The sequence below is a fragment of the Chiloscyllium punctatum genome, chromosome 22 (genome assembly GCF_047496795.1).
Source record: "Chiloscyllium punctatum isolate Juve2018m chromosome 22, sChiPun1.3, whole genome shotgun sequence".
Taxonomy (NCBI): Eukaryota; Metazoa; Chordata; class Chondrichthyes; order Orectolobiformes; family Hemiscylliidae; genus Chiloscyllium; species Chiloscyllium punctatum.
The window spans coordinates 15,085,580-15,109,323 of NC_092760.1; the positions used below are offsets into that span (position 1 = coordinate 15,085,580).

The 23,744-nt window shown below is 42.7% G+C and overlaps 1 protein-coding gene across 1 annotated transcript in view; it reads left to right on the plus strand.

Moving 5' to 3' along the window:
• apip (APAF1 interacting protein) overlaps window positions 1–23,744 on the plus strand; it is a 53,888-nt gene that overhangs the window by 4,901 nt on the left and 25,243 nt on the right. The window contains exon 2 of the mRNA XM_072591848.1: window positions 23,001–23,101. Coding sequence (XP_072447949.1) covers window positions 23,001–23,101 — 101 coding nt within the window. The remainder of the gene's footprint in view (window positions 1–23,000; window positions 23,102–23,744) is intronic.

Consider the following 23,744-nt stretch of genomic DNA (forward strand, 5'->3'; position numbering starts at 1 on the left):
ATCCCATTTGCCTGCTTTTGGCCCATACCCCTCTAAATGTTTGGCTATCCATGTACCTGTCCAAATGTCTTTTATATGTTATAATTGTACCGGTCTTTACTGACTCCTCCGGCAGCTTGTGGCCTTACCAATGTTTTGTACAGCCATTTCCATTTAACAAATCCATGATGTCTTTCTTTAATTAATTCACACTCCCCAAGCCACTGCTAATCTTGACCAGATAATCATTTTGTTAACCTCTGAGGTTCAACTTACTGGCCTGGAGTTATTGGATTTATCCTTACACCTTTGTCTTTGGTGAAGATGCAAAGTACTTATTTGGTATTTCAACCATGAACCATGTCCCCATGCATTAATCTCTATAAGTCCCAAACAGTCCACTCTTCCTTTTGTATCCCTTTAACTATTTATCTTTGTTTTAGAGCAGTCTGTTCAGTGCTGCAATTGCACACCTTTGTGGGATGTGGGATGTGAACCCAGGCCTCCTGATCCATTTACTATTATATGCATGCTTTTGTTAGGAATAATGATCCATTAAATGAAACTTTTTGTCAACAGGACAAAAATACTTCCTTACAGCTTTGCTTTGCCAAATGCTTTTGCTTCAGTAGGAGTTACAGTTGAAGTGAAAACTTAAAATATAGCATCTTGTGCAGCTTGATCAAGACCATAAGATATAGGAGCAGAATTAGGCCATTCGGCCCATCCATCATTCAGTCATGGCTGATGTGTTTCCCGACCCCATTCTCCTTCCTTCTCCCCGTAACACTTGATCCCCTACTTATCAAGAACCTACTTATCTCTGTCTTAAATACACACAATGACTTGGCCTCCACAGCCCTCTGTGGCAGTGAGTTCCACAGATTCACCATCCTCTGGCTGAAGGAGTTCCTCCTCATCTAATGGATCATCCCTACATCCTGCGGCTGTGCCCTCCGGTCCTTATCTCTCCTACTAGTGGAAACATCTTCTCTACATCCACTCAAATCTAGACCTTTCAATATTCTGTAAGTTTCAATAGATTCCCCCCTCCTCCTTCTAAATTCCATAAGTACAGACCCAGAGTCCCCTATTACTCCTCATATGACAAGCCCTTCATCCCCGGACCATTCTCGTAAACCTCCTCTGGACCCCCTTCCTTAGAAGGCTAATATCCTTATAAATCTTTTTAGATACAGGGTCCAAAACTGCTCACAAGCTACAGAGCATTTCTTACAGTGGCGACAGTAACATACCTGTGAGATGCATAAAACAAGAATTATTTTGGGGGACCACACAATTCTGACTAACGCGTCACCCATTTGGATTAAGAAGGAAAGGAGGGGCACTACTTTAGATATTGCAGGCTGACTGGTCATGCCATGCCTCACAGTTCAGTTCCCAGGGACAAGGACTGTTGTTTTTAATGTGCAGCGAAGTAATCAAGACTATGTTTCGAGCCTTACGTTGCACTTTTAGTTAAAATTTTAACTATTAGTTGAAGTTTGTGGAATTAGATAACAATTTTTTGACCTGATTGGGAGATTTTGTTTTGCTAACAGAAGATTAAGGAGGACAGTACTTGAAGTGAAAAGAATGGACTAGTGGCCTTGAAGGATCTGTGCTGGTACCTGAACTATTCATTATATTTATTACTGACTTAGCTGGCACAAGACAGCCATAAATCCAAGTTGTCACTGACATCGTGGCCCAGATTTTCACCAGGATAAAGAGTTTATCAGCCCTGTGTGGATATTGCAAGTTATGTTACTGATCATGGATTGAATATGGCATTGAATGGAGTTAGACATGTATTGTTTATGGAGTGTTGGACTGGGCTGGACAAAGTTAAAAATTACACAACACCAGGTTATAGTCCAATAAGTTTATTTGGAAGTACTAGCTTTCAAAGCGCTGTTTCTTCATCAGGTGGTTGTGAAGCAGGACCGTAAGAACAGAATTTATAGCAAAGGATTACAGTCTCATGCAGCTGAAATGACATTGAACAAGCCTAGATTGTTAAGTCTTTCATCTTTTACATTGATTTGCTGGTTTCGGTTCTTTAATATGTAAATCCCTGGACTTATTTTAAGTCACGTTCTCAAGATATCTTAAGGTTTTATAACAAAAGATGTCACGTCAGCTCAGACAATGCATTAAAGGTATAAGGTTAGAGTCTAGGAGAAAGTGAGGACTGCAGATGCTGGGGATCAGATTCGGGAGTCTGGTGCTGGAGAAGCATAGCAGGTCAGGCAGCATCCGAGGAGCAGGAGAACCGATGTTTTGGGCATAAGCCCTTCATCAGGAAAGGGCTTCTGCCTGAAACGTTGACTGTCCTGCTCCTCGGGATGCAGCCTGACCGGCTGTGCTTTTCCAGCACCACTCTCTCTACTGAGGTTAAAGTCTGTCTGTATCCCAACCTTGAGTCAGACTGGTTCTATTTCCAAAGTGAATTCACAAAATATCACATGGATTGACTGCCTGCAGGTTGTGCATTTTTTGAGCAAAATAGAATGTTTCTGCAAATACAAATTCACCCCATAATGCTTATGTATGTGTGTGCAAACAGGGGGGAGAGAGAGAGCGAGAGACAGACAGACAGAGTGAATGTGTGAGTGTATGCGTGTGAGTGCATGTGAGAGAGTGTGCGTTTGTTTGTGTGCAAGCCTGGCAAAGTGTGTGAGAGAGTGTGATGGGGTATAAGTCTGTGAGATGGTTCACATGTGTATGCGTGTTTGTGTGAGAGAGAGAGAAAGAGAGAGAGAGAGTGTGTATAATGCAGTGGGGTCCTGGTTGAGGCCATCTCCATGGGTACTGAACTTGCTACCAGCCTCTGCTCAGCCACTTTGCGCTGTTGCCTGTCTTGAAGTCCACCTTGGGGGAACAGTTACCCAAAGTCAATCCATGTAATATTTTGTAAATTCCACTTTGGAAGTAGAACCAGTCTGACTCAAGATTGGGATACATACAGACTCTAACCTCGTACCTTTAATGCATTATCTGAGCTGAGATCTCACCTTCTTTTGTTATAAAACCTTAAAATATCTCGAGAATGTGACTTAAAAGAAGTGCTGGGATTTACATATTAAAGAATGGAAACCAGCAAACCCATTCTCAAAGATGAAGGAACAATCTCGGTTTGTTCAATATGTCATTTCAGCTGCATGAGACTAATCTTTTGCTATAAATTCTGTTCTTATGGTCCTGCTTCACAACCACCTGATGAACAAGCAGCAATACGAAAGCTAGTGCTTCCAACTAAACCTGTTGGACTATAACCTGGTCCTGTGTGATTTTTAACATTGTTTATGGAGGTAGCTGGCCATCTAAGTTGTCAGCTATCTTCACTCTGTGACTTTGGTGAGGTAAATACCTGAAACCCAAAATGTTTAGCTTAGAACAAGGAAGGGCAAATCTGAACCTTATTGCTTTTTCTGAATAGCCAGAATACCCATTAAAGAGGTAAGGTATCATTTTGGATGTGGTTATGGGGCACATTTGGTGGAGGTAAGGCACCCTTTTAGAAGAGGAAGAGTACACTTTTGGAAGGGTCAGGCACCCTTTGGAGTTGCTAAAGGTGCATACGTTTGTGCTTTAAAAGTACATAATAACACTCAGTCTGTCAAAGAAATGTCAAAGCTCTATCAAAAGTGTCAAAAATCTATCAGAAGTTTGTTAAGAGGATTTGGCAAAACTCAGAGGGATGAGTGAAAATGACTAATCAAGACTGTCGAAGGAGCAGTTAAAACTGTCAAGTCATTTAAAGCTACAGATTCTTTGTAATGTTTTCACACAAAATCTGGAGAGTTAAAGATAACGGTTTCCATTTCATTCTACCTTTTGATATTAGCCTGAGGTTTTCATTTTTATTTTGAAATTACCTGAATGATTTCATAAAGATCCATTACCACAGTGGGGTACCTTCTGTTTCAAAGTTTGATTAACAGCTACAAGTAGTTTTGGACTCTGATGTAGGTTTATGAATTCAAATGCATGTTGCACTTGAATTTGTTTTCATGAATCTTTATTTAGATTTAGGAACCTCGATGTAATAATCTTTTTATGGAGGAGAGTATTTTTCTGAGAATGAAGTCTATAGTGCACTTACTTTATTTGTTTTGTAGTAAATAAATTAAACACCGCTGAAAAGAGATACAAAGTTGAAGCTGTTCATCTTGAACTCATCAGGACGGACGTGCAAGAAACCAAACTTAAAAACATCCAGCAGTTTAATTATTGTGGGATGAGGGCACTGATTGGTTGGCGTGGAGATGTAGCAGAAACCTTTAACTGTCAATCATCAGGCATCCTCTTCACATCTTCCCGGGTCGCATGTCTTAAGTTCTATTACAACCCACCCCAGACAGAAAACGGGAAGTTCTGGCAGCATTTTAGAAGTTGTGATTATAGATCTGGGAATTCTTCTGTCTCTACGGACCCAAATTGGGAACGAAAATTGGGGCCACTGATTGGTACATGCTGAGTACTGTAGATGAGAGCATGGGGTAATCTGTTTAAAACCAAAATGGTCAGACCTTAGTCTTTTTAAAATATTGAAAAAGAGAAGTCCAATAAGACCTAAGTCCTAAGGTCACAAAAACGTGTGGGTTAGATACATTAAAAAATAAAAAGGATTTACTCTCGGGGTGCAGGTTAATAGTTCCTTGAAAGTGAAATCGCAGATAGACAGGGTAGTAAAGAAGGTGTTTGGTGCACTTACCTTTATTGGTCAGTGCTTTGAGTACAGGAGTTGGGATGTTATGTTGTGGCTGTACAGGACATTAGTCAGGCCATTTTTGGAAGTCTGCGTGCAGTTCTGGTCTCCCTGCTATCGGAAAGATGTTGTGAAACTTTAACGGTTTCAGAAAAGATTTACAAGGATGCTGCCAGGGTTAGAGTGTTTGAGCTATAGGGAGAGGCTGAATAGGCTGAGGCTGTTTTTCGTGGAGCATCAGAGGCTGAGGGGTGACCTTATAGAGGTTCATAAAATCATGAGGGGCATGGATAGGATGAATAGCCAAGGTCTTTTTCCCAGGGTAGAGGAGTCGAAAACTAGGGGGCATAGGTTTAAGGTGAGAAGGGAAAGATTTAAAAGGGACCTAAGGGGCAACTTTTTCATTCAGAGGGTGGTGTGTGTATGGAACAGGCTGCCAAAGGAAGTGGTGGAGGCTGGTATAATTGCAACATTTAAAAGGCATCTGGATGAGTATATGAATGGGAAGGGTTCAGAGGGATGTGGGCCACATGCTGATAGATTCTTGTTATCTTGGGGAATTAAGGGCTACGGGGAGAATGCGGGTAAGTGGAGTTGAAGTGCCCAGCAGCCATGATTGAATGGCGGAGTGGACTTGATGGGCCGAATGGCCTTACTTCCACTCCTATGTTTTATGGTCTAAGTGGGATTAAATCAGTTTAGGATGTCTGATTGGCACGAGTGAGTTGGACCAAAGGGTCTGTTTCCATGCTGTATAACTCTATGACTATTCAGATGTTAGCCTTTATAACTAGACGTCTAGAATTTAAGAGAAGAAATTATACTGCAGCTTTGCAAAGCCCTGTTTGTGAGCTGAGGGTAGGACGTTGGCTCAGTGGTTAGCACTGCTGCCTCACAGCGCTAGGGACCCGTGTCCTATTCCAGCCTCGGGTGACTGTCCTGTGTGGAGTTCGCACATTGTCCCTGTGTCTGTGTGGGTTTCCTCCGGGTGCTCCGGTTTCCTCCCACAATCCGAAGATGTGCATGTCAAGTGAATTGGCCATGCTAAATTGTCCATTGTGTTCAGGGATGTGTAGGCATTAGTGAGGGGAAATGTAGGGGAATGGGAATGGGTTTGGTTGTTTGGAGGGTTGGTGTGGACTTGTTGAGCCAAAGGACCTGTATCCACACTGTAGAGATTCTATAAATCATATCTGATGCACAGTTCTTGGCACAGAGCCTTGGAAAGCGTATGTTGGTTACGCTGCAGTATGTTAACACTATTCTGAGGAGAAATTTCATAAGCTATTCTTGTTATCCTGTGAAATGCAGAAGGTTAAAAAGTGGTTTGATGAAATGTTTAAGGTTTTGAAAGGATTGATAGGCTGGGTTTCTTCCAGGACAAGAAATATGTGCAAGTTAAATTAAGAATTTAAAATTTGAGCTGGTCAGTTTTTGCTAGACAATGATGTAGTCAAGGTGGGTGGTAAAGTTAAGATAATGATTGGTCATACTCCATTTGAATGGTGAATAGCCTGAGGGATTGTAGGGCGATCTGCTGTTCCTATATGCTCCTGCATACTGTACTGTTTCACAGACTTGTGTTTGCAGCAGCAAACTCCCAGGAGAGCTCTGATTGAGACAGAAGTACAGCATTTGATTTTTTTTAATTTAAAAAAGTGTATTCCCAGGCTTTTCTTATCAATACGGGATAATTAATGAATGTGAGTAAGTTCAATTGCAGCATCCACAATGTAGCCTTTGTTCTAATGGTACTCTGTGAAAAGGCCTCGGAGTTGTTGTGGTTATGGGTATGTTCACTGAGCTAGGAAGTTGATTTGTTGACGTTTTGTCCCCTGTCTGGGTGACAGCTTCAGTGTTTTGGAGCGTCCTGTGAAGTGCTGCTATACTGTGTCCTTTGGAATGTGTTTGGTTCCGTTCCTGCTGCTTCCAGTTGCCGGCTCTGGTTGTTGATTGTGGTGGTCGGTATCATAGAATGTGGAAACAGGCCATTTGGCCCAACAAGTCCACACCCACCCTCCAAAGTGTACCGCACCCAGACCCGTTCCCTTATCCTATTGTTCTATATTTCCCCTGAGTAATGCACCTAGCCCACACGTGCCTGAACACTATGGGCAATTTAGCATGACCAGTTCACCTGGAGGAAACCAACACAGACATGGGGCAAACTCCACACAGTCAGTCGCCCGAGGTGGGAATTGAACCCAGTTCTTGGTGCTATGAGGCAGCAGTGCTAACCAATGAGCTACCATAATTGGGTATAATGGGTCTAGGTCTATGTGCTTGTTAATGGAGTCCATGGATGAGTGCCACGCTTCTAGAAGTTCTTTGGCTGTCCTCTGTTTCGTTTGTCCTATGTGTAGTCCCAGTTGAATTTATGGTCCTTGTCATCTGTGTGTATGGCCACGAGGGACAGCTGGTCGTGGCATTTAGTGGCTAGCTGGTGTTCATGGATGCAGATTGTTGGTTGTCTGCCTGTTTATTTTTATAGTGTTTGGTGCAATTTTTGCATGGAATTTTGTAAATTACGTTTGTCTTGCATATGCTGAGTATTGGGTCTTTTGTCCTGGTGAGTTGATGTCTGAGCGTGGCTGTCGGTTTATGGGCTGTCATGAATCCAAGTGGTCGGAGAAGTCTGGCTGTCAGTTCCGAGATGTTTTTTATGTAAGGTAGCCAGGCTAGTGAGTTAGAACATATCATGTCCTCGTCACGTTGTTTGTCTGTTAGGCATCCGCAGATGAAGTTGCACGGATGTCCATTCTTGGCGAATACTCTGCAGAGGTGTTCTTCCCTTCATAGGTTGGGAGTGCTGCAGTATGTTGTCGCCCATTTGAACATGGCCTGAATGCACCTTCTCTTGTGTGTTGTAGTGCAGGGCCTGTTTGGTGTGTGTGGCTATCCTGTACACTTCTGTGGTTCATTCACCATTCTGTGTTCTTTTGACCACCATATTAGATTAGATTAGATTACAGTGTGGAAACAGGCCCTTCGGCCCAACTAGTCCACACCGACCCGCCGAAGCGCAACCCACCCATACCCCTACATTTATCCCTTACCTAACACTATGGGCAATTTAGCATGGCCAATTCACCTGACCTGCACATCTTTGGACTGTGGGAGGAAACCGGAGTACCCGGAGGAAACCCACGCAGACACGGGGAGAACGTGCAAACTCCACACAGTCAGTCGCCTGAGTCGGGAATTGAACCCAGGTCTCTGGCGCTGTGAGGCAACAGTGCTAACCACTGTGCCACCGTGCCGCCCGTTGATTGTTGGTTTTCTCCTCTCTTGTAAATCTGATCCCTGTGAGTCTTGGAGTTGCATATTGCAGGGAAAGTTGTGTACGTCAGTCATAGAGTCATAGAGATGTACAGCATGGAGTCCTGTGTAGATTTCAATGGCTTCCCTACATAACAGTGACTGACCAACTTCAACAACAGCCCCGCAGATATCAAAGATATCAAAAAATGTTTATTAAAACAGAGAAGAACAACAGTGATTTTCTCTTAAAAATGCAGAAGGTACAGGATTACTATTATTAAGATAATTTATGTTGCGGAACTGTGGCCTAAATAAGTCACATTATTAGTGAGAAGATACGTTGTTGTGATGCCCCATCTGCCAATAACAGATGTTAGATTTTGAAACTACTTGCAGCGTTTCAGTATTCTTTGAATGCAGAGCTGTAATTGCTGTAATAACCCAAGAGGATAATTGCAAGAAGTGTTGTAACACCATGACACACAGCAATTGATCTATAACAGAGACATACTCCCTTCAAAATAAAGGAACCATGACAATTGACAGTTGTGAGATTCATAAAGTGTATGACAGACACGGGGAAATGGACACTGTACAATTATGCCATATGCCAGGTTCTTGAAAAAGGAAGACAGAAAATGAGCTGCTTCAGGAATAATATTGGCAAAAGTACATCTGTATCTTTGGCTGAGCTGACAGCTATTTTTAGATGTGGTGAAATAGCTCCATATTGAAGTGTTTATTATAAAATGTGACAAGTAGGAATTATGGATCTATGCAGTCAGAATCTAAATGTAAATATATTCTTCAAGTCGGTTCTGTTCAGTTGGAAATCTGTAACTCCTTAGAAGCTGTATTTATAGTCTATGCAATAAAGTAAGGCAGTACAGGTTGTTCTGCTATAATGCGACAGTTGTGTTTCTCTGCTACCTCATGCTGTAGAAAATTGCACAATGGAAAACTGCATGAGAAAATTGTGCTGTAGAACATCGCTAATACAAAATCACTATACCCATTCAGCGCAAAGTTCACGTTATCCAAACAACATCCACAATTCGTCAATCGCATTTTAGCCAATTTGCACTGACGAAATGCGTGTTATAGCAGAACAACCTGTAGTTATCGTGAGCGCAAGGTTCTCCCATTTGAGTACTGAGCATTTCTAAATTGCAAATGGCTGCCACGTGAATACAGAGTTAAAAATCACACAACGCCAGGTTATAGTCCAACAGGTTTATTTGGAAGCACTAGATTAGATTAGATTTTAGATTAGATTACTTACAGTGTGGAAACAGGCCCTTCGGCCCAACAAGTCCACACCGCCCCGCCGAAGCGTAACCCACCCATACCCCTACATCTACATTTACCTCTTACCTAACACTACGGGCAATTTAGCATGGCCAATTCACCTGACCTGCACATCTTTGGACTGTGGGAGGAGACCGGAGCACCCGGAGGAAACCCACGCAGACACAGGGAGAACGTGCAAACTCCACACAGTCAGTCGCCTAAGGCGGGAATTGAACCCGGGTCTCAGGCGCTGTGAGGCAGCACTGCTAACCACTGTGCCACCGTGCCGCCAGCGTTTGGAGCGCTGCTCCTTCATCACCTGATGATGACCATCTAATGTGGGAGCAGCTCTCCAAAAGCTAGTACTTCCAAATAAACCTGTTGGTCAATAACCTGGCGTTGTGTGATTTTTAACTCTGTACACCCCAGTGCAACACCGGCATCTCCAAATCATGACATTTATATAGGGCACCCCATGTTAAATTCCTTAGCTGATTTCAGTTGGGGAAGCATTGGGGAAATTATACGTTTAATATATAGTTACTGCCAGTGCGGTCAGATGCCAAAGCAGAGAAATAATGTAACAATCAGCCATTTACAGGTAAATATATCAGAGGACCTGGGGACTTAGATCTTCCTTGCAGCTGATCATAATAGATCTGACAGTTGTAGCTCCCTATTGCAGAAAGCTGTAGAAGACACACGATGTTAGCAAAGGCCTGGCATAGTATTAAAGCAGCTTTGAATTAGCCTGGAAATCAGCAGAAAATATACTAAAGCTTCCAGACTTAATGCATTGACCCATCATTATGCTGAGAGAGATCAACTCTTGATCACTCAGAGAATCAAGGGTGTTGGTGACAACATAGGAAAGTGGATATTAGAAATATCAGATCGGCCATGGTCCTATTGAGGGGTGAGGTAGGCTGAAAGGGGCTAAATGGCATGATGCTGTTCCAATATCTTACTGTGGCTTTATGAGGAGTAAGAGTATACTAGTGCAGCATGAGCATAGGAACAGGATACCCTGCAGCAATAGTTAAATAACTCACCAAGTCTCAACGAATGCAGTTTGACTGTCAGCAGTAATAAAAGATGCAAGCCTGCTGTGTGTCAGCCACTAGCACTTATTTGAGTGAAGCTTGTTCATTTACCACCAATGGTTGTTGGTGATAGATGGGGTGAAGAGTTAACTATTTGCATATGTGGTCACCAAACCAGACCTGCTCTAAAACTTCCTGCAGAAATGTTCACTTCCCTCAGCTCCCACCACTGAGAAAAGGTTTCTCCCCAGTCACTTCTTTTCACACTCATGAACTCCCGACTGCCTACCTTCTCATTCTCCGGTGGATTAAATGCCTCGGTTAATATTAATTTGCCTAATCATTTCCGGACCCGTGTCTTCAGTCCCCTCATACTCTGCAAAATATTCTCATTTTCCATCCAAGTTGTTTCCCAAGCTGCTTTGTCTTCATTCTTTCAAATTCAAATAGTGAAGACTTGAGCACGTCTGATCCAAACTAGCCCAACCACCTATTAGAACATAGAACATAGAAAAATACAGCGCAGTACAGGCCCTTTGGCCCTCGATGGTTGCACCGATCCAAGCCCACCTAACCTACACTAGCCCACTATCCTCCATATACCTATCCAATGTCCGTTTAAATACCCATAAAGAGGGAGAGTCCACCACTGCTACTGGCAGGGCATTCCATGAACTCATGACTCGCTGAGTAAAGAATCTACCCCTAACATCTGTCCTATACCTACCACCCCTTAATTTAAAGCTATGCCCCCTTGTAATAGCTGATAGGCACCACTTAAGTATGAATCTTCTGATTAATATTTCCTTATTACAGTAGCCTTCACGCTATTCACTTTGTGAAATGAAAAATAAAAAAAAACTACAGATGATGAAAATCTGAAATGAAAATAGAAATTGCTGGAGAAATTCATAATGTCTGGCAGCATCTGTGGAGAGAAAGCAGAGTTAATGTTTCAAGTCTAGGAATCAAATGTTAACAGGAGTTCTGAAAAAGGGTCACTGGACACAAAATATTAACTCTGTTTCTCTCTTCATGGATGCAGCCAGACCTGAACATCTCCAACCATTTCTGTTTTTGTTTGTGAAAGCAAGATACAAGTTAAAAGCAAGATACAAGTTAGAGGTGTGGCTGGGTCTCTCATTCCTCTTCTGAGACTGATTACCGCTTTTGTCATCTTGGAAAACCACGTGAAGCTTGGGCTCCTTTTCTCCATAAATTAGCTCTTCCTTGTCTCTCCACTATTGCCTCCAACAACAAGCATAAGAATCACACAAATTTCCTCTTCACCAGATCAAAAGCCATTGGTTCATAGGGTTCAAAATGGTGTCCTTGTAAGTTGTTTCATCATCACATTCAGTAGTTCAACATGGTATGAGAGGCGTTGGGGGAGAACATGGCAAAAAATTGTTTTCTGCACCCCCATTGTGTTGTGGTTATTGTGGGCAAAGCAAGGAAAATCACAGGCCTTTGCTAGTGCTTCACTAAGGTAAGTATAATTATCTCTCCAATCACAACTCTCTATGAGACCAACCTACTCCCTCAACCCCACAGACTCTAAACTGGGGATCACTCCATTCCCTTTTGGTCCTGCATCCAGTCCGGAGTGCTTTGCACTGTTCTGTTTTCAAACTTTAATCTCCCTACAGCTTCATTTGGACTTGGTTTGTTTGCCTTCCTTTGTTCTCAACTGGAAAGGAAGATCTTTCATCCATCTTGCTGAACACCTGAGATTAGGGATCTCACCCTATGAAGGGAGAGGCGTTTGTTCATTGTGAGACAAGCCAATTAATTATTTATTTTTAATAGTCTCTGGAGAAAACAGACTCTATCTGCATAATTAGTATTATATCTCGGTGCCATTTGTTAAAACGTTAACGTGAATACATTTCTCCATTTCAGAAACTCTTTTCTTCCAATCGTCTTTAATAAATGTCAAAAGGTCCTGAAGTAGGCTCCACGTTTATTCCTTCACCCTTTTTCCCCATGGACGAATGTTCTTCAGGTTACAAGTATTGACATTGCTCTCCAACACAATTGGGAGAGGACTATTAGACTCTCGATTTGAAAACAAATGATTGTTTTTGGGGGGCAACGGAACTTGATGTTCCCAATGCTGTAAAAGGTATACGAGACATCAAAGCTTCTAAATTAGACTGCAATTTCCTGCTTGTTCAACGCTGATGGTCAGTCTTCCTGCATTTAATCATGATGTCCAACTCAATAGCTTTTCCAACCACTCTTACACTTGGATCTTGTGAGTCATTAAAGCATCTCTCCCTGTCCCCTGTTCTCCCTCTGCTCCAAGTTGTCTCTTTGTAGGACCATTGCTCTGCGTAGCAAATGATGGCCCTTGAGTCCCAAAGTGAAAGTGCTGGAGAAACTCAGCATACCTGGCAGCATCTGTGAAGAAACAAAGTGTTAGTGTTTCGAATTTAAAATTACTCTTCTTCAGATCTACCCTTTCTCGTAGATGTTTACAGTATAAAAGAGGTCATTCAGCCCATCATGTCTGTAATAATTAGCAAAAGACTAATTATACTAATCCCCATTTCCAGCACAAGGCTTGTAACCTGAAGGCTATGACAGTGCAAATGGAAACCAAAATACTGCTTAAATGTTAGGAGAGTTTCTGACTGAACCACACTTTCAGGCAGAGAATTTTAGAATTCCACCACTCTGAGTGAAAAACAAATTCTCTTCAACTCTTCTCTTAGTCTTATACCTAATAACTTAACTCTGTCTCCTGGTTGTTGACACTTCTGATGGCAAAAGTGTTTTCCCAGTCACGATAGTCTTGAGAGAAAACAGACTTTATCTGTATAGTTAAGTAATATCCAGGGGACAGTTGTTAAAAAGTTTGTGTGAATACATTTCTCTGCTTCAGAAACTCTTGAGAGTTTCTTTTCTTCCAAATCTTCTCTGAATAAATGTTAAAAGTCCTGCCATCTATTTATTCCCTCATCTCTTATCTATGGCCGTCATAATCCTCTATACCTCTATCTGATCCTTTCTCAACCCTCACTATTTCAAGAAAAGCAACCCCATTCTATCCAATCTTTTGTGATAACACCATAAGAAATAGGAACAGGAGGAGATTGTTTGACCCCTCGAGCCTGCTCAGCCGTTCAATAGGAACATGTCTGATCTGATATTCCTCATGTCCACTTTCCTGCCCTTGCACCATAACCCTTGATTCCTCAACGAATCAAGACCCTACTGATCTCAGCCTTAAATTTACGCAAGCTCCACCCTCACAGCTCTATGCAGCGAAGAATTCCAAAGGCTCTCAACTCTCTGAGAGAAGAAATTCCTCCTCGTCTCAGTTGGCACCCCTTTATTCTGAGACTATACCTTCCGGCCCTCGACTTTCCCATGGGGGGGAAGCATCTTCTCAGTATTTATCCTGTCAAGCTGGTTAAGAATCCTATATGTCTCAATGAGATCATCTCTCATTCTTCTAAACCCCAGGGAGTGGAGTACCAACCTGCTTAGCTTTTGTTTGTAAGAAAATTCCTCCATTCCAGGGAACATCTAATGAACCTTCTCTCAACTCTTCCAATGAAATAATATATTTCCTTTAATAAGGGACCCCAACTGCTCACAATACTCCAGATGTAATGTCACCAATATCTTGTACAGTAACAGTAAGACTTGCTGCTCTTATACTCTGACTCCATTGGAATAAGGGACAACATTTCAGGAGCTTCCTAGCTCCAACTCTCCACGCAACAGTATCCTCATAAATCTCCTCTGCATCCCTTAATTATTTGCCTTCTGCAGTGTAGTGCTCAGAGCTGCACACAGTACACCAGTGTTGACAAAGCAGCATTTTATTTAGCTCCGGTGTACTCTTCCTGCTCTTACATTCTGTTGCTTGGCTAATAAAAACAACTAGGAGAAAGTGAGGACTGCAGATGCTGGAGACCAGAGTTGAAAAATGTGGTGCTGGAAAAACGCAGCAGGCCAGGCAGCTTCCGAGAAGCAGGAGAATCAACGTTTCGAGCATAAGCCCTTCAGGAATGAGGCTGGTGTGCCAAGCGGGCTGAGATAAAAGGTGGGGGGAGGGAATTTGGGGGAGGAGCGCTAGGAATACAATAGGTGGAAGGAGGTGAGGGTGAGGGTGGTAGGCCAGAGAGGGGGTGGGGCGCAGAGGCCGGGAAGAAGATTGCAGGTCAAGAAGGCGGTGCTGAATCCGGGGGTTGGGACTGAGATAAGGTGGGGGGAGGGGAAATGAGGAAGCTGGAGAAATCTACGTTCATCCCGTGTGGTTGGAAGGTTCCTAGGCGGAAGATGAGTCGCTCTTCCTCCAACCGTCGTGTTGCTATGGTCTGGCGATGGAGGAGGCCAAGGACCTGCATGTCCTTGGCGGAGTGGGAGGGGGAGCTAAAGTATTCAGCCACAGGGCGGTTGGGTTGGTTGGTCCGGGTGTCCCAGAGGTGTTCACTGAAATGTTCCGCAAGTAGGCGGCCTGTCTCCCAATGTAGAGGAGACCACATCGGATGCAACGGATGCAGTAAATTATGTGTGTGGGGGTGCAGGTGAATTTGTGACGGATATAGAAGGATCCATTGGGTCCTTGGAGGGAAGTGAGGGGGGAGGTGTGGGCGCAAGTTTTGCATTTCTTGCGGTTGCAGGGGAAGGTGCCGGGAGTGGAGGTTGGGTTGGTGGGGGGTGTGGACTTGACGAGGGAGTTGCGGAGGGAGTGGTCTCTCCGGAAATCTGATAGGGGTGGAGAGGGAAATATATCCCTGGTAGTGGGGTCTGGCTGGAGGTGCCAGAAATGACGGAGGATGATACGATGTATCTGGAGGTCGGTGGGGTAAAAACAAGTATTCTATATGTCTTCCTTAATATCTTATCTATCTGTGATGCAACCTTTGGGAATCTGTGGATATGAACATCAAGGTCCCTCTGCTGTTCAGTACTTTGCTGGGTCCTCTGATTCACAGTGCATTCTCTTGCCTTGCCAGCCCTGCTCAAATGTACTGCCTCATACATTTCTGAGTTGAATTCCATTTGCCACTGTTCTGTCCATCTGACCAATCCAGGCTTAAAAATTCGATTTTCATTTCAGATCTTCAGCATTCACAGTACTTTGTTTTTATTTGGCACTCTGCTGGATTAAGATGCTCATTCACCTGTGTCAATACCATATTTGTCAGTTCTCAATATACCCCAGACATGTGACTATCAGTAAACGTAATCATTGAATAAAGCAGCCCAAAAAAGAGCATTCAGTCCTTTGTGCTTGTTATGACTTTTTGCAAGAGCTATCTAATTCATCCTGCTCCACTGACTTCCCCCGTAGACTTATAAATGATTACCTTTCATGTATTTATCCAATTCACTTTTGTACGTTACCAAAGAATCTATTTTCAATATCCTCTCAGTCAGTGCATTCTAGGTTGTAACAAGCCAGTGCTTAAAAACATATTTTCTTATTTTGCCTCTGACTCTCTTACCAAATACTTTATTGCTGTGTACTCCAGCTATTGACTCGCTGCCATTGGAGAGAGTTCCTCATTATTTACTGTCAAAACCATTCATGATTTTGAATGCTTCTATCAAATCATGAATTATAGTTTATCTGGTCTCTCCAAATAACTAACATCCCTTGTCCCTGGTGCCATTCTTGTAAATAACTTCTGTATCTTCTTAAATTATGATGCTCAAAATTGAACATCGCTGTCCATCTGAAACCAGGACAGTGGTGTTTTTAAAGATTAGCATTATACGGCAAAAAAAACCAAGATTTCCCCCCCCCCCAACCACAATCCTCAACTTGTTCTGTCACTTTCGGTGATTTGTGTTGTGTTGAAGGTTTTCAACAAATTTTAATTATTATTTGGGTACTTGACTTCTGAAGTGTACAGAACAATATATAGCTTCAAGTTTGATTTGTGTTTCTATATTCTGTGCTCAAAAGGGGAGACATAATTTCAGTTTAATTTTTGAGTGTTGTGAGTGGTGACAGGTTGACTTACCATTTGTTTGCATTCATTGATATGAGTCCTTTGAGGTTAATATTTTGATGTTTTAGGAAAAAAAGGGGTAGAATAGAGGGAGAAAATAGGTTGTTGAGGGACATAGAGAGACAGAGTCAGAAACAATTCCTTTTAGGAAGAGAGAGAGACAGAATCATTCAGAAGATCAATGAACGCGCAGGTTTCTGTTAAGAGTCAAACCAGCCATTCTGAGAGAAAAATGCCTGGAACATCAGAGTGTTTCTCAGTCTCCAAAACACTAAAGGCAGGAGAGAAAAAAAATCCCAGCTTAGCTTAGAAATTAGTGTTAGAAATGTTGCTGAAATAGAAGTTAATAACTTGTCAGAGACATCCTGCAAGGCTTTTGAATGCATGACTTCAAGAAATATATGTTAAGGAATAAACTGAGCTGATTTGTTTAAGGGTCTCAGTAAGCGACATTAACTAAAGGAGATAGCATCAAGTAAATCAAGATGGGTGCAAGGTGGCCCAGTGGTTATCACTGCTGCTTCACAGTACCAGGAATCTGGGTTTGATTCCAGCCTCGGGTGACTGTATGGAATTTGCATATTCTCCTTATGTCTGTGTGGGTTTCTGCCGGGTGCTCCGATTTCCTTCCACAGGCCAAAGATATGCAAGTTAAGTGGTTTGACCATGCTAAATTGTCCCATACTGTTCAAGGATGTGTGGGCTCTGTATGTTACTTATGAGAAATGTGAAGCTACAGCGATAGGATAGAGGCTAGGTCTGGGTGGGAATGCTATTTCAATGGTCGGTGCAAACTCAGTGGGCCAAATGGGCACCATCCACATGTAGGGATTCTGTTCTATGATTTTGTTATCTGTCTGCCTATATCACAGGTCTCTCTCCTGATGAAATCTGTTGCTTTCATTTAACGTTATTGACACTTTTTAATACATTGACATTAGTATCTGTATTAGGTATAGTATTTCCAAATATCCAAATCACCCAGGAAAATTCACTAATTGGGGCTACTATGGCTGATCTATGCCTGGGATGTTGTGCTGCAAATGCTACAGGATATTGGTATTTCTGCCTCTGTGTTTCCTCTCTGCCGCTGACACATGCTGACTTTTGAAACAGGCCGTGCCACTGTTTATTTGGTTAGATCAGATGGTCATCATCCTGGGTGAGCTTCTCTCAGGATCTATAGTCAACAATCAAATTCTTAAGTGGAACGTCCTTGTAGTGCTTCCTCTGACCACTATGATAGCAAACTTCAGTCTCAAGATCTCTCTTGATGATTTGCTTTGGTAAGCGAATATTAGGCATTCCGTTTACATGAGCAATCCAGCTCAGTTAAGACCAATATTTCTGGCAAGTTTTTTTGTTGCATTTCTGCAGCTTAGAGGGAACGTTGGTTGTGACTGTCTCATTGTAGTGTGGATGCTTGATCAACCCGTGTGAACACCTCAGTGTCTGGCATTTTGTCTTATCACCTTATCTTCAGAAACTTCCAAACACAGTTCAAGTGAAAATGATTAAGCTTCCTTGGCATGATGCTGGTACACTGTCCAAACCTCACATGCATACCGCAGTGCACAGGACTCTTGCTTCATAGATTTTCAGTCTGATTGGCAGACTTATACTCTTCATTGCCAGATTGGCGTTTGAAGACTACATGTGCTTTGGAAACTCTTGCTTGTGACTCGTCATCAATTTACCTACTGGGGAGCGATCTGACAAGAAAAGTGAACTTATCCATTGCTGACCAGTTCTGGTTATATTCTGAAATCCTTGAACTTGGGATAGAATTTTTCCAGGGCAGGCTTCAGTTACTGAGTTTACTTTCTAAGGCTGAAGCTGTCCCAAGCATTGGAGAACAACTCCATGTTATAGATCACATTGAAAGGAAGCTACTCAATCTGAAGACAATTCTCGGCAAATATCAAGACCACCTCACAATTTCTAGTTTGCCAATGAGTGTGTACTAGCTGCTGGTTTGAGCTGGACATAACAATGTTTTATCAGTATACGACTCCTAGCTCAAAAACCTAGCACCAGGTGCCCTAAGTGTGTCTTTATACCTTTTTTGTTGGTCCCTTAATAATTAAGTTTCCCTTCTACTTAGCAAAGAGAAAGGAAAAACCTAAGCCAATACCACCCCCATTCCTTCCTCTGTGCTGACTATATACAAGTAATTAATTATCCAGTGACTGCCTCTAACTTGGAGACACTGAACCTTAATATAGACAATCAACACTTGTTGTGCACAGGTTGGTTTTAATCTATTTCCTATGTTGCACCATCTGCACTTCAGAATATTTAATTTATTGTGAGACGTTCATGTTTAGGAAAGATGTTCAAGTTTGATGAGTTCAAACTTCGGAAAGCTGCCCTGCTGTACTTACTAACTTTGATGGGTTCTGTATCACCTTGGCATTCGACTAATGAGTGCTGGCTCACAAGAATAGCCCTCCCCAATTGTAGGGTCACCCAAGTGACAAGGTGAAGCCTAGCTAAAGCTAAACCTGCTGTCCCAGATATTACCTCGTGTAACTCAAGCGTTGTGGCTCCAGTTAATCCTCTGTCCTTTTATTATATCAGTAACAATCCTGTGAATTCTCCAGGACAAGGAGGTGGTTCAGCAGTCTCATGATTAACCAGTCAGAAGCTTGTCATGCCATCAAACTGAGTAAGGCAGCTTTTTCTGCAAATTTCATTGACTGGACAATTCTTTTTTGATCTATATTGCTTGGCACTTTGCCTTTATTAAAACTCTACAGTTCGCTGTTGCTATTTAGAGAGCTTCAGAATGAGAAAAAGGTGAAACACCAGATGGTTATGTATGGTATCTTGTTGCTTTTTGAATTATCTTCTTCCTTCATTAAATAACATGCCAGCATGTTGAGTCGTCATAAATCCAAGCCTACATTAGTTCAGTGGTAGTCATTGATTAGATTAGATTAGATTCCCTACAATGTGGAAGCAGGCCCTTTGGCCTAACAAGTCCACACTGACCCTCCGAAGAGCAACCCATCCAGACCCATTCCCCTACATTTTACCCCTGCACCGAACACTACAGCAATTTAGCATGGCCAGTTTACCTGACCTGCACATCTCTGTGACTGTGGGAGGAAACCGGAGCACACGGAGGAAACCCACGCAGACACGGAGAGAATGTGCAAACTCCACACAGTCAGTTGGGAATTGAACCCGGGTCCCTGGCGCTCTGAGGCAGCAGTGCTAACCACTGAGCCACCGTGCCTCCTTTTGTTGGAGATGAGCTGATTGTCTTCTTTTCTGCAGTATTTGATTCCCACTCTCTACTTGCTAATAATACCAATTACAACTAATGGGTGCATTTTTATTTTATACGTGTGTACTCTTCAGTCACTTTTGAAAGCAGACGGAGTACTACTTGGTTTGATTCATGATGTGCTTCCTTCCATGTACCGAACACTGGGCATGCTACATGAGTTCCATCGTACTCAATTCATCTTCTGTTTCACACCGTCAAAAAGACGATAAAAGGGACTGATGAGTGGACTCACACAGGCCAGCTCCTGGATTACATGCCAAACATCAGCCAATTCAATCCAATCCGTGTAATGTTAGGAAATGACTGAGGGCACTGGATACAGGAAAGGCCAGAGACACTGACACCATTTCACTAGTTAATACTGAAGACTTGACCTGAAGAACTAGACACACCCTTAGCCAAGCTGTTTCAGTACAGATACGATCCTGACATACGCATGGCAAAGTTGAAAATTGATGAGTTCAAATTTGGGAAAGGTGTCTCATTGGCATCTCAAGTATGTTCTGTCCACAAGCGGCACAAAAAACATAATCCAGACCATTGCTGCCTCTCAGCTACTTTTTATAAATGAATTCATAGTATGTGGGCATTGATGGCTAGGCCAGTGTTTATTGTCCATTGTTAATTGCTCTTGAGAAGGTGTTGATGAACTCAGTCATCAGCAAAGGAATGGACGGTGTCATCAAACATGCTGTCAAGTGACACTGATCATCTGCTCACCAAAGACTGAGAGCTGAGATTCAGGGGTAAGGAAGGAACGACTGGAATTGATGTCAAAGCATCATCTGATCGGGTGTGGCATCAAGAAGTCCAATTAAAATTGAAGTCAATGGGAATCACTGGTTGAGGCCAGCATAAAGCGCAATGGTTATGATTATTGAAGGTCAGTCATCTCAGCCCAAGGACATATTTGTAGAAATTCACAGAGTAATCACTCACAGGGCAACACGGGTTCAGTGGTTAGCACTGCTGCCTTACTGCACCACCCTCAAGCAACTGTTGTGTGGAGTTTGCACATTCTCCCCGTGTCTGCGTGGGTTTCCTCCGAGTGCTGCGGTTTCCTCCCACAGTCCAAAGATGTGCAGATTAGGTGGATTGGCCATGCTAAATTGCCCATTGTAACCAGGGATATGCAGGTGAGGTAGAAATGCAGGGCTACAGGAATAGGTTGGAGGGGTGTGGGGAGAGGCTTTCATCTGGGTGGGATACTCTTCAGAGGGTCAGTGTGGACCCGACAGGCTGAACAGCTACTTCCACACTGTAGTGATTCTATAATTCTAGTGGTCCAGCCCTGCCCAACTCCAACTGCTTCGTCAATAACTTTTCTTCAGTCATAAAGTCAGAAGTGGGGTTGTTTGCTAATGAAGCAGTCCAGGCCAACGTGAGGCATTTTTATTCATTCAAAGGATGTGGGCATTGCTGACTAGGCCTGAATTTATTGCCAATCCTTGATTGCCCGGAGGGCATTATGCATAGGTCACATTGTTGTGAGTCTGGAATCATTTGTAAGTCATATATAGAGTCATAGAGATGTACAGCATGGAAACAGACCCTTCGGTCCAACCCGTCCAGGCCAACCAGATATCCCAACCCAATCTAGTCCCACCTGCCAGCACCCGGCCCATATCCCTCCAAACCCTTCCTATCCATATACCCATCCAAATGCCTCTTAAATGTTGCAATTGTACCAGCCTCCACCACTTCCTCTGGCAGCTCATTCCATACACGTGCCACCTTCTGTGTGAAAAAGTTGCCCCTTAGGTCTCTTTTATATCTTTCCCCTCTCACTCTAAACCTATGCCCTCTAGTTCAGGACTCCCCGACCCGAGGGAAAAGACTTTGGCTATTTACCCTATCCACGCCCCTCATAATTTAGTAAACTTCTATAAGGTCACCTCTCAGGCTCCAATGTTCCAGGGAAAACAGCCCCAGCCTGTTCAGCCTCTTCCTATAGCTCAGATCCTCCAACCCTGGCAACATCCTCGTAAATCTTTTCTGAACCCTTTCAAGTTTCACAACATCTTTCCGATAGGAAGGAGACCAGAATTACATGCAATATTCCAACAGTGGCTGAACCAATGTCCTGTACAGCTGCAACATGACCTCCCAACTCCTGTACTCAATACTCTGACCAATAAAGGAAAGCATACCAAACGCCTTCTTCACTATCCTATTTACCTGCGACTCCACTTTCAAGGAGCTATGAACCTGTATTCCAAGGTCTTTTTGTTCAGCAACACTCCCTAGGACGTTCCCATTAAGTGTATAAGTCCTGCTAAGATTAGCTAAGATAAATGCAGCACCTCGCATTTATCTGAATTAAACTCCATCTGCCACTTCTCAGCCCATTGGCCCATCTGGTCAAGATCCTGTTGTAGTCTGAGGTAACCCTCTTCACTGTCCACTACACCTCCAATTTTGGTGTCATCTGCAAACTTACTAACTGTACCTCTTATGCTCGCATCCAAATCATTTATGTAAATGACAAAAAGTAGAGGACCCAGCACCGATCCTTGTGGCCCTCCACTGGTCACAGGCCTCCAGTCTGAAAAACAACCCTCCACCACCACCCTCTGTCTTCTCCCTTTGCGCCAGCTCTGTATCCAAATTGCTAGTTCTCCCTGTATTCCATGAGCTCTAACCTTGCTAACCAGTCTCCCATGGGGAGCCTTGTCGAATGCCTTACTGAAGTCCATATAGATCACATCTACTGTTCTGCCCTCATCAATCCACTTTGCTACTCCTTCAAAAACCTCAATCAAGTTTGTGAGACATGATTTCCCACGCACAAAGTCATGTTGACTATCCCGAATCAGTCCTTATCAGGTAAGGATGGCAAATTACCTTTCCTAAATGACGTAAGTAAACCAGTTGGGTTTTTCCACCAATTGGCAATGGTTTCAAATTCTATGATCTGCCATTGTGGCAGCCTGGGTTCCTGGGTCTTTTGATTAATAGTCCAATGATAATACCACTTGGGCATTGCCTCCCCCGAATAAATCTTTAAGTGTATTTCCAAAGACCAGGCTGTGTTGTAGTGTCCTGGGGCTGTTGAATCTCTGAACCTGTGTAAATTCTGTGTTACCTTCAAGAAATTCACCCCTCATGCTCTTTCTAATTGTAACTGTAAGTTTCTGGCACACTATGGCCATGATGGTAATAACTGTGCACTTAAAAATATTACTGAATGAGAAGCATTACTGGGAACGGTGATAAAATGAAGAACTTGACACACATACTGGTCAGCATGGGTGAGTTGGACCGAGGGGTCTGTTTCCGTTTTGTACATCTCTATGACTCTATGACATACCAATTTTACAGCATTCAAAAACACAAACATTTGCATCTTCCTTCAGCTGGGCTTCACCCACAAATTCTTGCACACCAAATGGCTTTTCAATTGAGAACTCTGGAAGCTAACAGATCTTTACTTCTTCCTTTAGGGAAAAGAGCACCCAAGAAACCTGATTCCAGAACTCTGCAAGCAGTTCTATCATTTAGGCTGGGTAACCGGGACTGGTGGAGGCATCAGCCTGAAATATGGGTGAGTTTTAGGGAGGAACAATTGTGCAGGCACATTATGGAAGCCTCTGAGCATGTCATTGAAAAGACCTTTATGCAAAATATATCTCTTGAAGACAAATTCCATACGATAAAGGAATACGGTTCTTGTGTTTCATTACGGCAGAATGATTTTAATCTTGCTTCAAATGGTAACATTTCTGTATTATACATTTTCCATCTAAAATTTCAGTTCAAATATTATGAATACAAACTGGGTTTCTGTTAACTCCCAAGAAAATAAAACGAGAAACTGCAGATGCTGGAGATCTGAAACAGAAACCGAAATTGCTGGGGAAACTCAGCTGGTCTGGCAGCTTCTATGGAGAGAAAGCAGAGTAACATTTCAACTCCAGGGACCTGCTTTAGAATATAAGAAACAAATTCTATGAAAAAAAAGCATTAAATTCTTTTGGGCTGATTTGAATTTTCTGACATATTCTTTAATTATGCATAGATTTGTAATAGATGCTTCATGAGGCTTTAGCTAGAACAATATGACCTAGCAACAACAATTTTTTCTATGGATCAGAGAGGACAAGGGGCAATATGACTTTCAATGATAAAACACATTAGCATTGCTCAAGGTCCTTGATCTTTTATTGATAAATTTGCTCGATATATAA